This window comes from Triturus cristatus, chromosome 6 (assembly GCF_964204655.1).
Source record: "Triturus cristatus chromosome 6, aTriCri1.1, whole genome shotgun sequence".
Lineage (NCBI taxonomy): Eukaryota > Metazoa > Chordata > Amphibia > Caudata > Salamandridae > Triturus > Triturus cristatus.
Window position 1 is genome coordinate 1,266,156,033 of NC_140589.1, and position 24,780 is coordinate 1,266,180,812.

Here is a 24,780-nt window from a genome sequence, read left to right on the forward strand (position 1 = left end):
GGAGAAGACCGTTTACTTTCATGGTCAGTTCGCTGTGGACGATGATGCCTAGGTCCCGCACATGGTCTGTTGGTGTGGGTGTTGGTCTGAGTTCTGCTAGCCACCAGCTGTGCTCACAAACTAAAGTGTTTTTCCCGAAGATCAGTACTTCTGTCTTGTCAGAGTTAAGTTTAAGACAGTTTGTCTCTCATCTAGTTGGCTATGTTGGTCATGGCGTCGCAGAAGTTGGTTTTGGCATTGGAGGGGTCTTCGGTGAGCAAGAGGATTAGTTGAGTGTTGTCAGCGTAAATTATGTTGAGACCACGTTATCGGACGACATCTGGGAGGGGGAAGGGTCATGTAGTTGTTGAACAAGGTGGGGATGACGGATGATCCTTGGAGTACGCCACAAATGATGTCCTTGGGTTTGGAGGTGAAGGGAGGTAGCCAGATGCTCTATGTGCATCCTGTAAAGAAAGAGGTGATGCACTTGAGGGCGTTCTGCTGAATGCCGATGTTGTAGAGTCTGTGGATGGAGGCATAGTGGGAAATGGTGTCAAACTCTACAGAGGGATCTAGGAGTATCAGGGCTACTGCCACTGCGTAGTCTACGAGAACCCTGATGTCTGCGGCTGCGATCAGCGTGGTCTCAGTGCTGTGGCTGGCACGGACTCCTGATTGTGAGGGCTCAAAGAGGTAATTTTGTTCCAGGTATTCGGTGAGTTTTTGATTGATGGCTTTGAGTACTTTCACTGGGTAGGGAACCAGGGAGATCAGTCGATATTTTATGTCACTAGGGTCGGCTGAGGGTTTTTTTTAGGAGGTATCTGAACATTGTGTGTTTCCATCTGTCCCTGAAGGCTGCTGTGGAGACAGAGGTGTCGATGATGCTGGCGAGTTTCGTGCCGATTGGGTTGGTTTTGAGGTTGAAGACACTGTGGGTAAAGGGGTCAATGGGCGCACTGGAGTGGATGGAAGAGGAATATTGAAGCCAAATAGAAATCCGAAACTATAACCTTGCTGTTGTACTTTATGTACCATTAGCTTCAAAACATTAACAGTAGCTTAATGCAGAATTTTACTTCAAGAAAGGCGAATAACTTTGTAGAAATGGTCAGTGGCCCAACAGCAATTCTCTGCTTTATTTTTGTTTTAAAGCCATGACACTGCCGACCATAGTTCCTTTTTATTTTCCTGTATTCTAGCCTTGTATCTGAACCTGCATCGGAACATTCCATCTTCCTCAGTACCCCAATATTTCACCATGACCTAAGTTTAAGCCCATTTTTCCATTCTATTGGGTACATTTTCCTAAACAGTCCTTGGTCCAGCCTACAGCAATGCTCGAGTTCTCAATATTCCCTCTGCAGTCATGTGTACGTTGCAGTGCTGGTGACCAAGTCATAGGCTGCAAAATTACTGTTCTAATGAGCAACTAAGTCAAAGCCACCCCAGAGGTGCCACGAGGCCACTACACAGTGACAATCATTCAAGGATGTGAGTTGGAAGGACTGGTCCGTGGAAAGTCACCTAAATCCCATAAATGGAAATGAAGCATTGTCAGCCTAGCCTGAAAGAAGCTAGAACGAGCAGAAGCAGCTAAACTGCAACTTGAAAGATAAACATTTTGCAAAAAGATATTTAAAAAAATAAAATAAAAATAACACGTCAAAGTACTTACTTTCAGCTTCATGAGCTTTGAGCAGGGATAGTGGCATAGCAGCTTGCCTTAAATCCCAAACACTTAGCATGCCATCCTGACCACCAGTGGTTACAATGTGTTGTTGATTTGGGTGCCTGTCAATACAATGAAGTGGAACTCTCTCTCCCGACCTGTTTAGGACAAATTGTAAAAAGCGAATTGTGACATATCAGGAAGTAAACCTTATAAAAAAACAATAGTTTAAGTGATTTCATAAAAATATTACTCAATCTAAAGCCATTTAACAACACATTTTCTTGAACAACAATCATGCATGAAAATAAGCACAGTGAAAGTGCTGGTCAAGTGAGTGAAAAAGAAAAGGGAGGGCAGAACCAGCAGGTTGAGGGAAGACATGGTCCTTTGAATCGCCAGAGTGGGCTTCCTTTTCAGGATCTCTGCTGCTTAGTGGGCGACAGCACCCTGCCCCATTTGCTAAGTAAGCACTAGCTACTTTGTACTTCCCCAGAATATTAAATGGCAACTGGATGGCAGGGGAAAAAAATTAAAAGCAGGCTAAGCGCCTTTATCCCCCAGTTCCTAGTTTTACATCTGACCAGCCCTTTAGGATGAGGAGGACTAGATGAGGACTGCTGGGAACAGATTGAATAGTATTGAAGTACAGCAGAAAAACAGGTGGCTGCGGTAGGCTAGCACCAGGTGGCACAAGTTTGTGGATTAATGGAGTGGCGGCAGTCGTGGCGTGTGATAAGGATAATGTCACTTACCAATTAAGCATCTGTTCTTGGCATGTAGAGCTGTAGATTCACATGCTTTGCATACTCCTGCCATCTAGTGTTGGGTCTGGATGTTTGCAAGTTGTTTGTCTTTGAATAAGTCTTTCCTAGTCACAAGGTAAGGTGACTCCTCCTTTCGGTCATAATGCGCATGATCATTGATTCCATTGTTAGTTTCCAACAAGAGGGTGAGAATTGAGTAAGTGTAGTACACAGATGTCCATGTGTATAAATGTATAATTAAGAACTGCAACAACTACAGGTAGCCAGGGGGACCCATGTGAATCTGCAGCTGTACATGCCAAGAACAGAAGCTTACTGGGTAAGTAACATTATCCGTTCGAGGCATGTGTGCTGTAGATACACATGCTTTGCATCGACTATAAAGCAGTATACTCCTAAAGCGGTTGCTAACCTGTAGATGTTGCAGTTGTTTGCAACAGTGTTTTAGTACTGCTTGGCCTACATTAGCCTGTTGACGTGCTAACACATCTACACAATAGTGTTTGGGAAATGTGTATGGTGTAGACCATGAAGCTGCCTTACATATGGCAGCTATAGGATGTTACCTAAAAAGACCATTGAAGCCCTTATTTTGTGAGTGGAATGCACTGTAGGGGAAATGGCTAAAGTTCTTTTAGCTTTAATATAGCAGGTTTTAATGCATTTCACGATCCATCTGGCAATACCAGACTGAGATAGGATTGCCCTTGTGGAGTGGAGCAAATGCAACAAACTGTTTTGCGAAAGTCTTTTGTTCTATCCAAGTAGTATAGTAAAGCTCTTTTAACATCAAGCGTGTGAAGAGCACGTTCTGCCACAGAATCTGGTTGAGGAAAGAAAATTGGTAACTCAACTGATTAGTTCATATGAAAAGCAGAAACCACCTTGGGAAGGAATTTTGGTTTGGTACGGATAACTACCCTATCTTTATTTAGTTGAAAGAAAGGTTCTTCTAACGTTAATGCCTGTAGCTCACCAACTCTCCTCAGTTATGTAATAGCAATGAGCAATGCAACCTTCTATGAGAGGAACTGTAAAGGGTACTTGTGTAATTTCAAAAGGTGGGCCCGTGAGCCTTGTGAGAACAATGTTGAGATTCTATACTGGTGCAGGGGGGAATCCTAGGTGGAATCACCCTTTTTAAGCCTTCCATGAAGGCCTTGATTACTGGGACAGAGAATAGTGACAAATGTCTATTTTGTAAGAACGCAGCTACTGCTGCAAGGTGCAAATAAATGGACATGTTAGCCAGACCGGTTTGTTGCAGGTATAACAAGTAACAAATAATATTTTGTACAGAAGCATCTAAAGGATTGATTGTTATTGCAATATACAGCAAACCTTTCCATTTTGCTGCATAACAAGCCCTGGTGGTAGGCTTGATTGCTGCTTTTAGAATATTCATACAGTCTGTTGGTAAATTTAAATAACCAAACTCTGACTTCAGGAGCCAGATCGCTAAATTCAGTTTTTTGGGATATTGATGTCTGATTTCTCCATGGATCTGTGTGAGGAGACTGGAGCTTAGGTGCAGTTTTTGATGTGGAACTAGGGACAGCTCCAACAGAGTGGTGTTCCATGGTTGACAAGCCCATGTGGGAGCTACCAGAATTAGTGTGAGAGATGTTTGCCTGAGTTTCCGAACCACCCACGGAATGAGAAGGAGAGGCAGAAAAGCATAGGCAAATGCCCCTGACCAGTTATTCCATAGGGCATTGCCCTTCGATAGCAGGTGTGGGTACCTGGAGCCGAAGTTTGGGCATTTTGCGTTTTCGGCTGTGGCAAATAGGTCTATTTGTGGAAACCCCCACTGTTGGAAGTAAGGAAGGAGAACTTGGGGGTGAAGTTCCCACTCGTGAATTTGTTTTCTCCTGATGAGGAGATCGGCAATTTAATGGTTTACTCCTGGGAGATGTTCTGCCAGAAGATAGCTCTTGTGATGAATCGCCCAATTCCAAATGGCTTAAACGAGAGTTAAGTGTTGGAGAGTGTGTCCCCGTTGTTTCTGCAGATAATACATTGATGTTATATTGTCTGTTCGGACTAAGACAGTTTTGGCCATGAGCAGAGTCTGAAGCTTTTAGTGCTAGGAAAACAGCTAAGAGCTCTAGATGTGGAGAGTTCTGAGCTTGTTATTCTACATGCCTTGTATTGTGTAATTTTTTGGATGAGCCCCCCCCAACCTATTAGAGATGAGTCTGCCATGAGCACGATTTGTAGAACAGGGTCGATGAAAGGCCAGTCTACTGATAAGTTTTGTGGGTTCCAACACTGCAGAGAGTGATGGGTGTGGCCGTCTACCAACACTAGATCGGTCAGTAGACCCTGTGATTGATTCCACTAACGTGCTAAACATTCTTGTAGGCGGCGCATGTGAAGCCTCGCATGGGGTACAATTGTGATGCAGGTCGCCATCATTCACAGTAGTTGCATGAACACTCTGGCTGGTAATGCTTGGTTGGGTTGAAACCGTAGAATGGTAGCTTGAATATTGAGTATTCTGGCTACATTGGGAGACGCTAGAGCTTTGACTGTGTCTAGAGTAGCTCCTAGATAAGACTGCATCAGTGATGGATGCAGGTGAGATTTTTGTGCATTGATGGTGAAACCTAGTTGATTTAGTAGATCTATTGTGATCTGTGTGTGTTGCAGACAGTTCTGGTAAGTGCTGGCTTTGAAGATCCAGAAGTCTAGATAGAGGAAGACGTAAATTTGTTGTCTTCTGAAATAAGCAGCGACCACTTCCAGATATTTGGTAAAAACTCTGGGTGCTGTAGTCACTCCAAAGGGAAGTACTTTGAATTGGTAATGCTTGCCTGCCATCACAAATCTCAGGTATTTGCGATGAGCTGGATGAAATGGAACATGAAAATATGCGTCTTTTAAATCTAGAGAACACAAAGTCTGCGCTTTGTAAAAGCGGGAGCACCTGTTAAAGTGTCACCATGTACGCTCTAACAGTATGTAGCCGTTTAGCTCCCTCAGATCTAAAATAGGTCTTAGGGAACCGTCCTTTTTGGGGATGAGAAAATACAGAGAGTAAACCCCTGAGCCTTGGAACTGTATAGGAACTGGTTTTATTGGCCCTTTTAGTAAGGGACTGGACCTCTTGTTTTAGCAAGTGTATGTGTTCTGAAGATAACTTGTGAGATTGTGGTGGAATGTTTGGGGGATTGCTGGTAAGCTCCAGGCAATGACTTCATGGTGTGATGCATTGTCGTCTGGAGGAGATGGTTTGGCTGGGTACAAGTCTGGATCAGTGTCACCTGGGGACTCTACTGTGTTATCTGTCCATGAGTCAATTGGAATATTTATCCCCCCCCTCATCATCATCATCATCATCTTAATCATCGTCATGATGAGATTGAGAAGAATCTTGAGGAGTAACCTGCAAAGGATTCTCAGGTGGTGACGGAGGTGGTGGGGGTGATGGAAAATGAAAAGGACTTGTAGCCACAGTTTTTATTCTTCACAGGGATTTTGTAAGAAATGTCCTCTTCTTGAAGCTTGCTGTTCATAGGTGGTTTAATGTGAATATGACCAGTGTCAGGGTTCATATGCAGTCTCTTGTGCTTCGGATCAGGTGTTTATGGAATAATGTCCAATTTTGGATCCGAAGGGGTCTCTATGTTTCGGTGCCAATGGAGGCTGGCCTTTCGGGGCAGGTTTCAGCTTCGAATGATGTTTCGGCTGAGAGCCGGGTTTATGCTTGGAACCAGAGGCTTTCGGTTCCGAAGAGGGTTTTTGAAGACCCTGTACTGGACCGGAAGGCTTGACTGGTGGTTTCGGTGGCAAGGCGTCTGAAATGTCGTCACGGTGCAGACCTTGGCCAGAAGGCAGAGGTGGTGTCGAAGCCTTATGTTTTTTGAAGATAGCTTGTGGGGGCAATGGGTCTTCGGTATTCACGTCACCTTGTCCCTGCGGCATTTCTTCGGCGTCGAGATCGATCTCGCGTTCCAAGCCCGAGTCTTGTTCGTAGAACGCTTCTTCCTCCTCAATATCTTCTTTTCCGGAGTCTTCACCGAAGATGTCCGGCCTGTCATGGATACTTTGACGCTGCAGCTCTCAACGTCGAGCCAGACGGTCGTGAAGAGTTTTCTTCGATCGAAAATACCTGCAAGCGTCACAATTTTCTTATTTGTGATCGGGTGACAAGCACATATTACACACTTCAAGTGAGTCAGTGTGTGGATACTCCGCGTGGCACAGAGGACAGATTTTAAACAGAGTCTGATCCATTAACGAAGAGCTAACCGAGCGCAGTTAGGCCTTGAAAACCGTCCAAAAAGCTTTCCTATAGAAGGTCGATTCCGATGTCAAAACAATACACGGAGAAGTGCGAACGCGTACGGAGACAATACCGTTGAGGTAGAGAGGATTGCACATCGAGGGGAATCCTAAAAAACTGTTTCGAACCAGAGCGCATCAATATACATCCGAACAGGATGGAGGAAAAAAACCAATTTAACAATGGAATCGATGATCAAGCGCACCATCACCGAAAGAACGAGTCACCTTACCTCGTGACTAGGAAAGACTTCTGCGAAGAAAAACAACTTGCAAGCATCCGAACCCAAAACTAGATGGCAGGAATATGCAAAGCATATGTATCTAAAGCACACATGCCTCAAATTTAGGATTTCCCCAAAAAAGCACAGCTGGTATTCTTATACCTGTAGTTTTACAACCATTGAGTGCAGTCCGTTGCAAGAGCGTCAAGCATTGGGAGGCAAGAAGTCAACTATCAGACCACAATAGTGGTCAGACTATTTAGAATCACAAATTGAGTTGTTCCCTATGTTGCAAAACCGTAGTAAAAAATATTATGTGATCCTGTGCACAATAAGTGTATTCAATTTTTCTAAGTATAATTCCAAGCACAGGTTACATATATACTAAACGATCATAAAGACCATAACAAAACAATTCATTACAGTTAAACCGTTGTCACTATCTTATCTGTTACACATAATCAAACCATTGGTCCCCTAGAATTCCCTAATTCATGAGGCATTTCGTAAGTAAGATGATCGATACACACAGGCACAACTTGCATTTATAAAATATAAATCGTAAATACATACAATTGAATAAAAAAAATAAAAAACTGAACTGTCACATCCTTGTCTATTACATTTAATCCGACCCCTAATCCCCATAGATATCCTAATTCGTAAAGTATGCCATAAATAAGATGACAGATTTTTTAGGCTGGCTTTAATCTTTTTTACAACAATTACAATACCCTATAATATTTGTCTAACATTGTTTGACTTGCCTAAGAATGGGTCATAAATATAGTAACCTAGGTTCTTTATAAAAACTACATAACAATGGAAAATATAGCATACCCTGTGGTGAGTGATTATCACAAGGACATTTAGCTAAGGTGTTTCACCAATCATTCATATAAAGCAAGGCAGCAATGCGGTAAACTATATTAAGCCTGAAACGTGTTAAAGATATCGACACGGGGGGGGGGTCGCTAGCGAGCTCGCAGCAAGATGGCCGCACACTAGTGCAGCTCTGCTGGTCAGGGTCGAAATCCGATAAATATCCTCTATCTCTCGGATGAATCCAGTACCGAAATGCAGCGCAATAGATTCCCCTGATCGTGGGCAGTAGATTATTGTGCGGAAAACGACTGTCTGATCGCCCTGCAAGCTGTTACTGGAAGGATCGTGCCCGGGTCTCTGGGCAAGAATGGCGGCGCACGCCTTGTGATCGCAACGGTAAACCAGCGAGACGCGCTGCTGGAATGTGGACGGTGGAGTAGTGCTTCTCCGATCGGGAGCGCGAAGGACTTTGATGAATGTGAGGATCAGTGGTACGCGGAGCGGTTGGCGACACTGGCACTACCGAAGCGGCCTACATTACCCGGGTGAGTACGCGGCAGTGTGGCTCTAGTGCAGGAGATCCCTGCTGCCGGCGCTGGATGTTGTGTTGCCGCGGGGCCCCGGCTGCGGTGAGGCGGCGCCTTTCATCGGCGCTGCTTGTCGTGCTCCCTTGTGGATCGACATAGATTTCTCGCCCTGTGCGTTGTGGAGAGGCACAGACTTGCGCTGAGATGCGGATTGGGCCTCCTGCATATGATGAACACTGCACTGTTTTGAGCCCGCCATTTTAAAGCACTGGCCCGCGAGTGGCGCATGCTGTGGATGCTGGCTTTCAAGCTGGACTCCTGCACAGCTGCTGTGAGCACTGCTCTGCATTCCTGTTCGTGGGACGCGTACTGTCTGCTAGGGGTGCTCTGCTTGATGCCTGGGCTATTGGTACACTGGCCGCCATTTTGATTCCAGGGGCATTTCTGTGCAGAGTGGGTGCCACGCGCGGTCGACTGCCAGTTTAGCGGTGGACTCAGGAGCTATAGTGGAAAGGAGCTCAATCTTCCTTTGACCGTTGGTGACCACAACGCCTTGGATATCTACTGTATGTGAGTCAGCCTGACTTGCTCAGCTCCCAACACAAGCGGCCCCTCCACATATGCCATCTCCTTCATGCTGCTCTGCGTAACAGAACGGAGGCTGATATAACGCATAGACGTGGACACCAATCGTCACCAACTACCTTTACTGCATCTACTAGCACAATGGGCAAGCTAGATAAGCAGGTGCAATCCAAGTTGTCATTTAAATCGAAACGCCTTAAAGTCAACTGCACAGGCCACGTTGGACACAGAGACTGAGGTTGAGGCCAATGGCATCGGTAAACTCGAATGGATGATGTTTGCAATGCAGCAAAGTTTACATACCATTGATAATAAAATAGATACGCTCAATCTTCGCATGGACAACATGGCGTCCAAACTGAATAAGCATGGGGCACGCCTAACTGAAGCGGAACAGCGCATTTCAAACACCGAGGACAAGGTTGAAGACATCACCAAATCCTGTGCGCAGATGGCGAAGCTAATTTCGGTGATTAATGCGAAGAATGAGGACTTGGAAGCCAGGTCCAGACGCAACAATCTGTGTATTATTGGGATACCAGAGTCCACGAACATAGTGAAAATGGAGCTGTACATTGAGGACATGCTTAAGACGCCGTTTGGTGCGGAGAGTTTCTCCAACATGCTGGTGGTTGAGAGGGCACACCGATCCCTTGCGCCGCGCCCAGTTCCGGGGGTTCCCCCCGGTCTGATAATCGCGAAATTCCTCAATTATAGAGATCGCAATGTGGCGCTCAGGATGGCAAGGGAAATGGGCACTACGAAATATCAAGGTACAGAGGTTCAGCTATTCCCGGATTTCACGACAGTGGTACAGCAAGCCAGGCGGGAGTTCCAGCCGGTAAAAAAGACTGCAGGCGCTGAAAGTTCAATATGCGATGCTCTACCCGGCCCGGCTCAAGATTCAGCATGGCAGCAAACATAGAATCTTTATGCCTCCAAAGGATGCTATGCTCTTCGTCAAACAACTAGAGTGCAAAGCCACGACGATGGCACAGGGTGGCGACGCGGACAATGAGGATTGAAGAGGCTGTAAGTGGTTTGTGGACTGCCTCTGTTGCTGTTGTCTACAGTATTCTGGAGTAAGAGTCGGCAAATGTAATGTACACAATGCCATTATATGTGTTTTTGACATATGGCAGGGGTCTGGGCCTGCACTATGTAGCGACCACGGTCTTAAGGGTTTGTGACATGTTTTTTTGAGAACGTTATTGACCCAACATCACTGGCCGCTCGTGCTCTAGCCCCGTTGGGGACCCCTATGTATGCAAGAGGATGAACCGAAGGTTCGAGAGAAAGTATTTATTGGAATTGTGTTGCGATATAAGTTGTGCAGTCCGTAACTTGATGCGCGAGCTTATATTACCCTCACATTGCTGCATCTGATATAGGACTTGATGGTATTGTGCATGATATGGGCTGGGATGTGGGGTGTATTTCATCATGTTGCAGCTTTCTGCCGGACAATGGTGGTCAACGCTGCATCTATTGGGTGTTGCATTTAAGCTTCGGGCTCATGAGTTTTTTCTGTACACTTGTTTTGGTGCACCATGTTATAATCTGCTATGCTGAGGGGGAAAAATAGGTATGGCTCGGACTCCTCCATAGCAACAAGGGGGTACCTGGGCTGCCAGTGACCTTAAGGGTACACCCCAAGCGGTTCTACATTTGTTACTAGGGTATGAGCAGGCGATCTGCTTATGGTGGTGGGTGGGGGGGGGGTTTGTGCATGGAGTTTCTTATAATGGGGCTGCTGGGCATAATTGGGATGCCCAAGTGGGTGTGGGCGTTGGTTGGGTGTTTGTTTTATTGCACTATTATGCGACTTAGAAAACATTGTAGCAGCCAGAGTGTGGAATACTGCTTGCATACAGTGACACGGTGTGATGCACCAACTGTAATTGGAGTAAATGACGACTGGGGTAGGTAAACTTACATGGATGACGTGGAACGTCAGGGGCCTTAACAATCCGAGAAAAACAAGGCAGGTGCTAGCCTACCTGGATAGACATAATGTGCAGGTGGCGTTCCTACAGGAAAAGCATTTGACTAAGCAGGCGGCTGATAAAGTGGCCACAAAATGGGTGGAGGCAAAATGGGCATCCTCCTATTCCTCCTATGCGAGAGGTATAATGATTTTAATACGAAAAGGCTATCCCTTCCTAGCCTTTGGGCTAGATGGGAAAACATGGCGGCCAGCTAAGGAGGCAGGTCGCGTGCGCCCGGAGTCTTAGGAGCCAGGGGAATGTTTAGCATCTGTATACGCACGCTATTATAACGAGGAGGACGAGGAGTGGGTAGGGAGTCGGGTAAGCGGAGAGAAATCCTCTTTATTGGCCGCTTACCTTTGATCAGAGTATTGTTTGTCGTCTTCCCCCGCTTGCCGATAGCACTGCGCTCCACATCATTTTTCCATTACGGCGGGGGAACAGACGTGGTCTAGAGCGGCGCTGGAGCTCCACAGGGGTAGGCGTGCCGCCTCTCGGATTTCCTTCCGGGGGAGAGGAGTTGGCGACGGGCAGAGCAGCACCAGTCCCCTGTTTTCCACTCAGGATTTCCTCGTCAAAGAAACTGGACCGGAAAAGAGGCTTGGACCAGTGTCTGTTACTTCGGTGTCTCCAGCACGAACTTACAAGTAAGGTAGGGTCCCTAACTCCGTTATCCTCCAGTGCTCGCTCAAAGAAATCCTTGCCTTCTGAGCTAAGCTGTATGAGCTCCAAGTTAAGAAGAGGGGGGAGAAAAGGGATAGAGGAACCCGAGGGGGTCAAGAAGGTTTCCAGGTACACTTTAAGAAGTACGGGTGCAGTGGATCTTGTGGTTACAGCTCCATTTGAGGCGACCCCAAATAATATCTGTAATATAAAAGCAGACTCTAATTTAAAAATAGCTGGAGTGCATAAGGTACCGGACAATATAAATTCTATTAATGGGTCCACATTAAGACAGGAGCCCAAAGTTAAAGAGACGGGGGCAAGAAATAGAATTAAAAAGAGATCCAATTTAGAACGAAAGATTAGGGTTACCCCTTCACTTAGGACTTACTTTAAAATCTTTCCAAAATCCACGGTTTTGGGTGACCCCCTTTCAACACTTACAACATTTAGTGCTGGGACGGACTCTAACGCGGAGCAGGGCAATCAAATTAAAACGAACAATAGTACTCAGTTACTGCTTTCTGCCTCTGAACAGGATAAAGATATCAATATAGAGGTGTCATGATCCGTGATCGCCGGCGTCAGCGCGAAGGACTACAAGCCCCAGAGGCGCGGCGGCCGCGCGATCATGTCACCTCCCCTCCGCGCATAAAAGCCCACAGCCACCACGGGGGCGTTGCCTATGATTCCCATAATCATTGCAACGGCCCCCAGAGCGACAGCTTCGCGGTTTCCAGCCCGCCAGCATCTGCGGATCGTCGGACCTTCCAGAGGCCCTCGGAGCTTCCTCCATCCGGTGCCAGTGACGTTGCCGAAGCCCGCAACGCTCGGTGAGTATCTCCGTTCTCACCGGAGACCTCGCCAACGCCAACAGACCAGTCCCCCGGCTCGCCTGAACCCTCACAGCCATCCCCTCGTCGGAACCCCGGAGTTCCCCCTCGGCCCACGGATTTCCGGGCACACCTCAAACCCAGCTCCACCCTCGGATTCCCAGGCGAACGACTCTCCAAATCAGCCCTCGGAGTTCCGGGCGTTTTCGTCCCTCGGAGTGCGCTCCTCTGCTCCCGGTGGATCAGGGAGCATAGAGTGGAAGCGCGGACATCTCCGACGGGATCTCCCGTTCTCTCTCCACTGGTGTCTGGTCGTGTCTCCCCAGACTGTCGGGAAGGACACGAGCGGAACCCGCCAGGCCCACGCTTCGTGAAGGGAGGGAAGAGACCATACCCTGATTGGCGCTCCTCCGCTCACGGAGTTCCGAGCGTTGAAGTGGTAGCGCCACCCCCAAAACCTTGGTGAAGACTCGTCGTGGTGAACCACGAAGCCTCCCTGGTCAGCTCAACGACCCTCGGTCTCGGAGAGACAGGAGAGCCAGGTACTAGGGCCTTAACACTCCAAGGGGGTGCTTGGGAGGGGTGCAGGGGTCCTCGCTCCTCTTCTCACCCACTGCTTCTTTCTTCCAGGTCTCCCTCTCTCGGCTGTTCCTATCCCGTTTTCCCTCGCTCACCCGTCTCCCTAGTCCGAGGGTATTTCGCATTCTCCGGGCTGGGGACGGATGGGAGGGGGACCCATACCTAGCATCAGTGCCATCCCGAGGAGAAGATCACGAAAACCACGACAGGAGGGCTTGCCAGAAGCTGCAGATTTAAATCGCTATCGGGTCTTAGAAATAGATCCTGAACCCTCTGACCCCTTTCCTGTCCCCTCGAGTTTTGTGGAAATGGCAACCACTAATAACCTTCCCAATGAGGAGACGCCATCTTCTCCAAAACTCTTAAGCAATGATGATCTAGCTATTACCTCGCTGCTTAAAAGCCTTACGACCGAATTAAAAACTCGCTTTGAAATCTCAGAAAATAACCAAAAAGTTATTCGAGATATCTGTGATAACCTGGAGAAGAAATTTGACGAGTTAAATTTGAGAACAGGGCTCCTTGAAGGGGAAGTAAAGGTCCTTAAGGAAACACTGGTGGGCAACTCAGCAGAGATAGAGTCATCGAAAAGAAGAGATAAGGAACAACGGGAGAGGCTCGAGAGATTGGAAAACTTTCAAAGGAGAAACAATCTGAAGTTTTTGAAAATTCCAGAGGGCAAGGAAGGAGACTATATTAAACTATTCCTAGTGCATTTAATTAAAAGGGAGTTACTTTTGGAAGAGACAGAGGAAGAGATTAGTAGAGATATCCAGAGGATCCATAGAGACCCTTACAGACTTAACTCAAACAGGCCTAAGCCAAGAAGAATTTTGGTTAATTTTCTGACTTTTTCCCTAAAGGAGAAAATTCTCTCTCGTGCATTGACAAAAAAAACATTGCAGATTGATGGAGTAAGCTTTGAGGTCAGATCAGACGTCTCGAGTGAGACTTCCAATAGGCAATGGGAGTTAGGCAAAAGAATTGACCCTTTAAAGAAGCTTGGGGCATCTGTGCAATTGAAATTTCCAGCAATGCTGAAGGTAATGCTAAACAATAAAATGCATTCCTTCCGCTGTGTAGAAGAAGTAGACAACTTTATTGAATCTCTGTAGTCAGGGCCCCGATACGAAAGGTACCTTTCCTACTGTCTTTCCCTCTTGAAAAACTCCTTTTTTCTCTTCTTGTCCTCCTATATATAAAAATAAATTTAAAAAAAAGTTTTTTTTAAATACAGATTATTTACATGTATAATACTAGGTTACTCCGGACAAAGGGCACCCATAGGGTTCCCCTAATTTGATAAGTCAGGGAAGGGTTTTCCTTGCGGTCGGGGGGCACGGGGTGGGGAGCAGAATTGGGAGGAAAAAAAAAATGTATCCTCATTTGCCGTACCAGAATTTCAACCTCTATTTTCTGTGCAATTAGAATCGAGCTCATAGATGGTGGTCAAGAAAGCAATGAATGAGATAAAAATACTCTTGGAATGTCAACGGGTTAAGGGGTAGAGCCAGACGAGAAAAAATTCTTTAATATTTGAGAGATTGCCAAGCACAAATTCTTATTCTGCAGGAGACCCACTTGACGGAGGCAGAAGCTACTAGATTTCTTGCAGCTAAAAAATGGATTTCTCGGGCAGTTGTATCAAAGCAAACAGCGGTAACAAAGGGTGTCGCCATTCTGATTAAAAAGGGAACAAACATCATGATAGAAGGCAAGATATCTGCGGTTTCAGGCAGGTGGTTAATAGTAAGGGTGAAGATTTATGGCCATAATTATACGTTGGTGGGCTATTATGGCCCCAATCAAGATGTCACAGGACCTCTGGAAGCCCTATATGCTGAGCTATTAAACATTTCTGACCCGATTATAATGGCGGGAGATTTTAATACTGTAATTGAACACAAGTTGGATAGATCGACCAGTAAGTCGGCAGTTAATCCTAAAATGTCGGCAATGGTGCATCATTTGAAAAAACAACTAGGTCTTTCGGATGTTTGGCGAGAGAAAGCGGGCCTATATAGAAGTTTTACATTCCATAATAAAAAATACAGGCACCCCTCTAGGATTGATTATGTCCTAGTGGATAATAAACTAAGGGATGCAGTACTAGATATTCACCATATAGGGGTACATCTTTCAGACCACTCAGCTATACTACTTCGAATTAAGTTGGGTCAACCGTGTTCTCAATCTAGATGGGCATTAGACCGTTCCATCCTGCTAGACCCACAATATCTTGAAATGTTAACTTCTGAGACAGCTGAGTTTTTTTATATTAACCTGGGCTCCTCTTCGATAGGCATGGTGTGGGATGCATACAAGGCATTTTTAAGAGGCAGACTAGGTACCCTTGCAGCAGCCAGGAGAAGATCATACCATCAGGAGATCTCAAATTTGGAACAGCAGATTCGTTACCTTGAAAATGACCTGATTTCAGTAAGTAATCTGGGACAACAAGATCTCGGATTGACTGAAATTGAGACCCTAAAGAAACTCTCTCAACAATTGTCCAGGGGAGGTTAAAAGAAAGGTGGGATACTAGTCGTTTGGCACATTTTGAATATGGAGAGTGATCCGGTAAACTATTAGCTTGGAAAGTCAAGAACAATCAAGTTAGGAACACAATTAAGGAGATCAGGTGTGAACAATCTGGGGTTCTATTTTCTGAAAATCAGGCTATAGAACGGGCCTTCCAAAAGTATTATGGGGAAGTTTACCAGGAAGACTTACTGGTCACTCAAGAAGAAGCAGCTAGCTGGTTGGCTCAAGATTTGAGCGACCAACTACCTATGGACAAAAGTGAGGTTCTGAATAGTAGTACAAGTATATTGGAAATCCAAAGGGTTTTAAAAGAGGGTAAGAAAGGGAAAGCTCCTGGGCCAGACGGTCTGCCGCATGAAGTTTATAAGGTCTTGGCGGAAGTATTAACACCAATACTGTTACGTATGTTTAATGGAATATTTTTATCCGGAGTGGGCTTTCCAGATTCATGGAAAGAGGCCACTATTGCCCTAATCCTGAAGCCGGGTAAATCACCTAAATATTGTGATACATATAGGCCAATATCTCTTTTAAACTGTGATTATAAGCTGTTTGCGAAAATTATCGCAGAAAGGCTGAACGGGGTTATTCCATTGGTTGTACATGAGGATCAAAAGGGGTTTATTCGTGGTCGAACGCTTAAAGATCTAACGTTCAACCTTATAGGCGCAATAGATTTGGCCACCACCTATGAGCTCCCTCTGGCGGTCATAGCACTCGATGCTGCTAAAGCTTTTGATCGCGTTAACTGGGTCTTTTTAAAAGCAGTATCTAAATCGCTAAATCTCGGCCCTAATATTAGCAGAACCTTGGAAGGTATCTATGCTACTCCGACTGCTAGAGTCGGAGTCAATGGGGCCCTGACAGACCTGATCCAGATCTCAGGGGGAACTAGACAAGGTTGTCCCCTGTCCCCCCTCTTATTCTATTTATATATTGAGCCATTGGCTAGAAGATTATGAGGATCTCTAGAAATTTTACCTTTTGAATACAAAGGATGGACTAAAAAGATTGGCCTGTACGCAGACGATATTGTGATTTTTACTAGGGACACACAGAAAGCTCTTGAGTCGATTTTAAGAATTACTACCGACTTTGGCAAAATCTCAGGTTACAAAATTAACGAACAGAAAACTGAGATTAGGGCCTGGAATTTGGGAGCTAGTGCAGTAAGGTGCACTAATGAGATGATACCTAGGGGTAAAAATTACACATGATATTATGAATCTCACGAAAGTTAATTTTGATTAGGTTAAAAAAGAAGTTCTTACCCTGTTGAAAAATTGGGCTCACCTTCCTCTGCGGTGTTTGGCCGGGTCAATCTAATAAAGATGGTAATTCTTCCAAAGTTTACTTTTCTCTTTGAGGCTATCCCTCTTCCTTTTTGCAAATCCTGGTTTTTAAAACTCCAGAGTCAGATTGGTTAGTTTATTTGGGCTTCCAAGGGGCCAAGGATCTCTTGGAAGAAATTGAGAAGGAGACTGGAAAAGGGGGGGCTTGGCGCTACCAGATCTGCTCTTTTACTCATGGTCCTTCCTGCTCAAAAATGGAAGGATGCTTATGGCTATACTCCCTAAATCTGACTTAGGTGCATTATTTGAGGTCCAGCTGAGGAGTCAAAATTTGACGGAAGATGGTTTCATGTTCAAATATGCCAACCCAAAATTTTTTAAGAAAGTTAGATTGAAGATCTTACGAGGTATGGCTGAAACATGGTATAGGGTTAGGAAAGCTGTTAAACTGCCATACTTTAGCTATTTTGCCCCTATCTGGGACTCTCCGGGCTCTCCTGAATGGTCTAAAGATGTGTTAGCTATTCCCTTGAGGGAAGCCGGCATAGCTGCTTGGAATCATCTTTTACAGGAAGGTCAGTTGAAATCTTGGGATTATTGTAATCAGGAAGCTGATCAAAGATTGTCTAGGTTTAAGTACCTTCAGATTCGGAGCTGGTTCCAAGCTTCAACTACAGAGATTGGGAAGTATAATGAATTTGAGGAGAAATTAATCTCCAATCAGAGCCCAAAAAAGGAAATTGCACTCTGGTACTGGCTGATGGTGGACATGGAGGACGGAAATTTCCTTTTACCAGTTGAGCTGTGGGGAAGATGCTTGCCGTCTGCTATGTTGGAAGAACAATGGCAAGTATCTATGTCTACTTTATACAAAATAGTAAGACCTGCACACCCGAGAAGGAATCATCTTTTCACCATCCACAGAGCATACTGGTCCCGTCAAAAGTTATCCAAGTTTGGGAAAGGAGGAGAGGTGGCATGTCCGAAGTGTGGCAGCATGAAGGAAGATGATCTACATAAGTTTCTACTCTGCCCAAAGATCCAAGCGTTTTGGGGTGCCGTAAGTAAAGCGCTATCTGATTCTTTGAAGATCCAAATCGAGGTAAGCGCTTTACTAATCATTTTTGGGCTTTTAGATGCTCCGGTAGTAACGAGTAAAAACAATGCAGATTTGATTTTTTATACAATTTTGCTAGCCCGTAGAGAAATTTGTAAACTCTGGGTATCAAAATTTCCACCAAGGTATGAGGACTGGAGATCATCCGTGAAGAGAGTGGCCAATTTGGATATGTCAGTCGAGGGAGGACGAAGGCATGGGTTCTGGGTACCTTTATTATGTTGGTGGAATCAACCAACTAATTAATTGGATTGGGAGTCCTATGATTAAGCCTCTCTTGCCCTCGGCTGAAAGCACCTGTTACGATGTGGTGGGTTTTCTTTTTTCCCTCCGACAAAGAATCTGTGTATATTGGGTGTTTTTTGGGGTGTGAGAGCCACCAATCCAGGGTCCGTGTATATGTGGCTCTTTTCCTCCCCAGATTACTTAAGTCAGCATTATGAGGTTATGAGCATTTCGGCTGGATAAAAAGAGTAAAAGCGAAATGGTGTTTTAAGAGGCAAATGAGGACCAAAAAACAAAAAAAAAACAAAAAGGCTATCCCTTCCTAACACGTGGACATAGATGATAATGGTAGATACATTATTGTCCAAGGGAGGCTATGTGGCATGCTGATGACTCTTCTTTAATTTATACAGTCCTAATGTCGATGACCCTGGGTTCTTTGATGAAGTCTGGAACAGAGTCTAACAGAGTCTATCGGTTGCAACCGGCTCCTATTGTTTGTGTGTGGGGGGGGGGGGGGGGGGGGGTCTGAATGTGGTTTTAGACCTGAAATTAGACAGTCACTCCATGGTGGAGCCTGTAGTTAAGAAGGCCGCACAGGCCGTTAAAAATGGTATGCAGGAGTTATCCCTAATAGACGTTTGGAGGCTGAGGCACCCAGGGCAGAGGGAGGGCACATGTCATTATTATTCGCATCACTCCTGGTCGAGACTAGACTATTGGTTGGTTATGGATGAGGTGAACTCGCTGATCACTACAGTACATCATTTACCCAGAACACTTTCCGATCACTCCCCATCCTCGTTTCAAATGATTATTCCTACATACACGCCACCCCAATTCCAATGGAGGCTGCAGGCCATAGCCCTGCAGGATCAGGTGTTCCAGGAGGGGGTAAGGGATACCATTGTAAATTACTTTGATGAAAACACTGGCTCCGTGGACAAATAAGTACGCAATGGGAAGCGTTCAAAGTTACAATCCGAGGTGTGTGTGTATAGGATTGCAAGCAGGGGTACTTAAATCGCTACGGGGATCTATGAAGCGACTAGAACAAGACCTGATGGAGCTAGAAAGTCAATATGAAGCGACATTTGATAACCAGATCTTGGCGACAATTAGATCTAAAGTTACTGAATATAATGACTTAGCGGACTCGGAGGTCAAACATTTGTCACGCCGTTGGGAGGCCAGAAACTATGGTGAGGGCGGAAGGCCGGGCAAGGCTCTAGCAAACAAACTCAAAGGGCCTTGGGCAAAAAACAGTATGGTACACGCTATTGTGGACGGGGATAATAGGCATTGCGACAGTGCGGGCATCCATCCTTACAACCTTTGTACAGTATTATACAGATATGTATAAAGCTAGGCAGACGGCGGATGAAGACGAAATAGCACACTATCTGGAGGATATTGCCCTGGTGTGGTTGTCAAAAAGGCAACAAGATTTTTTAATGCACCCTATAACGCCTGGCGAACTCCGTGATGCGATCCTTGCTTTACCCAATGTCAAAGCTACAGGCACGGATGGGCTCCCAACGGAGTTTTATAAGGAATATGTTGATATACTGGTGCCACAACTGCATGCTATGTTTGAGGATGCCTATGAACAGCAGACTCTACCAGGCACACTGCGTGGCGCACTGATTGTAACCGTATTGAAACCGGGGAAGGAATCTAACAAATGTGAGTCCTATCGACCACTGTCCTTAATGAATACGAACGTTAAAATACTCGCAAAGGTCCTAGCGACGAGGTTGCAGTTATTGCCTGTCATGGTGCTGTCGGACCAGTCGGGTTTTTTCCCTGAGAGATCCACAGCCCATAACTTGCGAACACTCTTTGCAGTCTTACATCTTCTGGAGCCCACATTGCCTGCTGCAGCGGTCCTATTAGACGCCGCGAAGGCATTTGATTCCATCTCCTGTCGGTATATGATAGTGGTGTTGCATCGTATGGGGGTACCCTACATTTACACTAACTGGATTAAGTTATTGTATGACAATCCTGTGGCCCGAGTGAGTGGGAGGGCATCCGAACCGTTTCCAATTTGGCGTCGGAACGAGGCAGGGCTGTCCACTGTCGCCTATACTTTTTGCGATGGTGCTGGAGCCTTTGGCTTGTATACTGAGACAGCGTCACGCCGAGGTGGCATTACGCTTTCATCAGAGACCATTGGCAGTTTCCATGTACGCCGATTACATGGTTTTATATGTGCGAGAACCGGCAGTGTACCTACAACAACTCATTAGGGAATATATAAGGTTTAGCACTCCGGTTTGGGGATAAATTGGAATAAATCGGTGGTGTTCTCTCAGACGACATCCACACAGCGATTTGAGCTAGGATTCCCTTTGATGTGGAGTGAGGACCCTGTTAAATATTTAGGAGTGTGGGTTCACAGGGACCCGCAATGCGTTCTTAGCGAAAACTATGGCACTGCAATTACCCGGCTTGAGGAACAGGTCACTCGATGGATAGGTCTACCATTGACGTTCGTGGATCGAATGGCCCTGATTAAAATGATAGTTCTACCTAAATATTTATACCTATTCACCACCATACCCCTAATATTAAAGTCACATTTTTTTAACACACTCCGCGGCTTATTGACTACGCTGGTTTGGGGAGAGGAAAAAAAACCGCGCGTTAGATGGGAGGTCCTGACAGGACTTTATGAAATGGGAGGCTTTAGAGTGCCTGATATGCACTTATATTACCTATGTGCCCAAGCGCAGTATGCCTTTTACTGGCAGGCTGCACCGCCATACACACCACATGTAGCGGTTGAGGCTGGGGCGGTGCGACCAGTACCGCTGAAGGCGATTATTGTGAAAAAGGCGAAATAGATACAGTAAAACGTGCCGCGAGATTGCCATTATATGCGCCGTCCATGCCACTTTTGCACCATGAGGTGATATCAGTGTCTAGTGAGCCGGGCTCACTCACAGTCTTGCATGGAGCAGGAATATACACTACGGGTGATGTTTACCCTGCTCGCAAATTTGACCTTCAGACATTTGTGGGGGAAGAATCTAGGCCTGCTATGGCGACGTTTGTATACAGTCGATTGAGAGCTGCAGCTCGAGCATTGTACCCTGGGTTTCCTGACGAGCCCCCTACTCTGACAGCGTTATAGATACTGTACACCTCGCAACTTATAACTAAATTAATCACCAGGTTGTACAATGCCTCGCAGGCTGATGAGACGACTTGCTATGGGGTCAATGGGACGATGGAATGATGTATTAACAGTCACTGACAGAAGAGGAATGCGAGTCATGTTGTAGGCTAACGGGTCAATATGCAGCCAATGGAAACTTGCGGTTAATTCATTATAGATCTCTCCATCAAATGTATTATACGCCGGTGCAGCTCCATAAATATGGGCTCAGGGACTCGCCCTGCCGTCGGTGTTGTGGGGCGGATAATGCTGACTTCTGTCACCTGGCCTGGAGCTGTCCAAAGGTGTCGGACTTCTGGGATAAGGTTACGAGGGCTCTGGGGGAAATGATTGGTGAGCCTGTGGCTTGTGATCGGACATTATGCCTCCTGGGAGGCATAATGCTTAAATCTTGTAATCGTAAGCTGGCTGCAATAGGGCTGCTGTTGGCGAGACGTAGGGTTTCAATTCACTGGGATGGTAGACCTGCACCGCAGATGACACAATGGCTTAAAGACATCCCATATTGTCGTGATCAATTGGTGTGCTATGGGGAGGAGCTGCCACAACCCTCCATGCCTCTAACATTTGGGGTCCTTTTACTGTTTATGTATTAACGCACCCACCTGCTAAATAAAGTTTGTAAATGCCCTCTTGACATTGATGTATGATTTGCTATTCCACTGTGAGTTGCTGGACTATACCTGAATTTGATAATGTTGTTATGCATTGCTGCTATGTATTCTGTACTATGTACCAAAGGATGAATATGTGTTCTTGCTTTTATTAAATTGAAAATTTCTATAAATAACATACATATATATATATATATTCACTTAAAAAACCATAGGTTTCACACATGTTATAGTTAGCTGGACATTTCACTCGTGAAAACCCATTGAAATTCCCCTGTTATAGTTAGTGCAGGCAACTATAACTCATGCGACCGCAATCCTCTGCTGATGACGTCAGATATTACATCACTGTATTTAGACACTTATTTACCCATGTCTTCTTCCATTAATTTTTAGCTATACATATATTACAAATATTTTTTTTTCAGAAAGACACATGTCATCAGTGATGTAATATCTGACGTCATCAGCAGAGGATTGCGGTCGCGTGAGTTATAGTTGCCTGCACTAACTATAACGGGGGAATTTCAATGGTTTTTCACGAGTGAAATGTCCAGCTAACTATAACATGTGTAAAACCTATGGTTTTTTAAGTGAATTTGCAAGGTTTTTTAAATGCTAATTCCTAACTATAACGTGTGTGAAACCTATGGTTTTTTCAGTGAATTTGTACGGTTTTTTAAATACTAAGTTATGTTTTTTTTTTTTTTTTTTTAAGGTTTTTCACTGTGCGCGCTGTGGGCGCGCGGTGCACTTCGCGCACCGCGCGCCCACGTTACGCAGTTCGCGGAATTTTTCCGTTTCTACCGTACACGCACGCTACGCGTACTCCGCGATTTTTCGCAAAAAAATTTAAAGGAAATTTTGGCCCATGGGGGTCCTTCTGGGACCCCCTGACAAAGGCTGCGGGGTCAGGAACTGTCCACCCTGCCCCCTTTTCACGTTATCCACCTTTATTTTTCACCCCCTCAGACTGCGAGAGACAAAATGGCAGCCGACACTTCCTGGTTTCGACCGATTCGAATGTTTACTAAGATCTAACAACTAATCAGAATCGCGCTCGCGCACGGCAGCGTGCACGTACGGTAAGTTTTACCGTACGCGCACGGTGCGCGCTTATAGATATATATATGCTTTTAAATGCTATTTTCTCAGGAAATACTGAACAGATTTACACCAGACCTGCAAAAGGCACATCCCTGACCTGAGGACTACCCCTCTACCAAATTTCAAGTAATTCTTTTCAGCCGTTCGGGCTGTAGCTTGGACTAAAGGTCCTATGGAAAAATGCATGGGGAAAACGCGTTTTGGGACCCCCCCTTTTTCTCAGCCCCTGCTTGCCGAATCCCCCCCGAGACTTTCAGGGAAGGAGCGGAGCGCCCCACCTATTTTGAAAATTTCGCGAAGATTCGTCAATCGGTGCCAAAGTTATTCCAAATAGAATGTTGCGGATTTCCTATGGAAACACGAACCTAACTATAACCATCTACTGGCAACCGCCAGTAGATTTTTTTTATAGATATATATATATATATATATATATACACACATAAATATACACATATATACACATACACACACATATATATATATATATATATATATATATATATACACACACACACACATACACATACATACACACACACTGAAAAAACCATAGGTTTCAGGCACGTTATAGTTAGGAATTAGTATTTAAAAAACCTTAGAAATTCACTGAATAAACCATAGGTTTCAGGGGCGTTAGTTAGCTGGACTTTCCACTCGTATAAAACCATTGAAATTCCCTCGTTATAGTTAGTTCAGCTAACCATAACTCGCGCGCCCGCAATGCACTGCTGATGATGTCACATATTACATCACTCATGACATGGTCAGTGACATCACTCATGACATCACTGAGGACATCACTGAGGACATCACTGAGGACATCACTGAGGACATCACTGAGGACATCACTGAGGACATCACGGAGGACATCACGGAGGACATCACGGAGGACATCACGGAGGACATCACGGAGGACATCACGGAGGACATCACTGAGGACATCACTGAGGACATCACTGAGGACATCACTGAGGACATCACTGAGGACATCACTGAGGACATCACTGAGGACATCACTGAGGACATCATCCAGTGAATGTGTGTTTTTCTGAAAATTACATATGTTTTATATATGTATATCTCAAGGTCGATGGAAGAATAAATGGGTATATAAGTGTCTAAATGGATGATTTGTTTTTGAAAAATTGATTGTATAACTGACTGATTAAGTGTATCTTAGTGAATAAATGGCTTAGTGAGTAATGTTTAAATATGTAAATATCTGTATCAGTCTCTCACTGTGTATAAGTGGCTGCATGGGTTGGTGAGTAGCTACATGAGTGTCTACATAGGTTATTAGTTGTTTTTTTGAGTATCAATATGAGTGTCTGTATGGTTCGGTGGGGAGTATTACATAGCGCATAGTTGCATGAATGAGTGACTCACTGTTTGTATGTGTTGAAGACAGCATGTGTGCAGGACTGTATGGGTGGATGAGTGTGTGCATGGGTGTGTTAGTGAGTGAATGACTGTCTCAATAGTGTCTTTATGAGTAACTACATATGTTGTAAACTAGTATATGTGACTATTGGTGTATATAAGTGAGTATATGTGAGAGTGAGACATTGAAAGAGTTCCTGTATGAATAAGTATGTGTTTCTATAAGTGATTGTTTAAAAGACTAAGTATGTGTAAGTTTCTGTAGAAGTAAGTGTGGTGGTGTGTGTATAAGAACAATTGTTACTTACCTGTAAACAGGTGGTTCTCCAGTATTGGTGTCTTTCATAGACTCACATGCTTGAATATTCCCCGTCGTCGGAGT

General features: G+C 45.1%; 1 protein-coding gene across 1 annotated transcript in view; it reads right to left on the reverse strand.

Moving 5' to 3' along the window:
- Positions 1-24,780, reverse strand: part of NUP43 (nucleoporin 43) — a 203,009-nt gene that overhangs the window by 38,082 nt on the left and 140,147 nt on the right. The window contains exon 6 of the mRNA XM_085612218.1: positions 1,661-1,812. Within this exon, the coding sequence (XP_085468344.1) occupies positions 1,661-1,812 (152 nt within the window). The remainder of the gene's footprint in view (positions 1-1,660; positions 1,813-24,780) is intronic.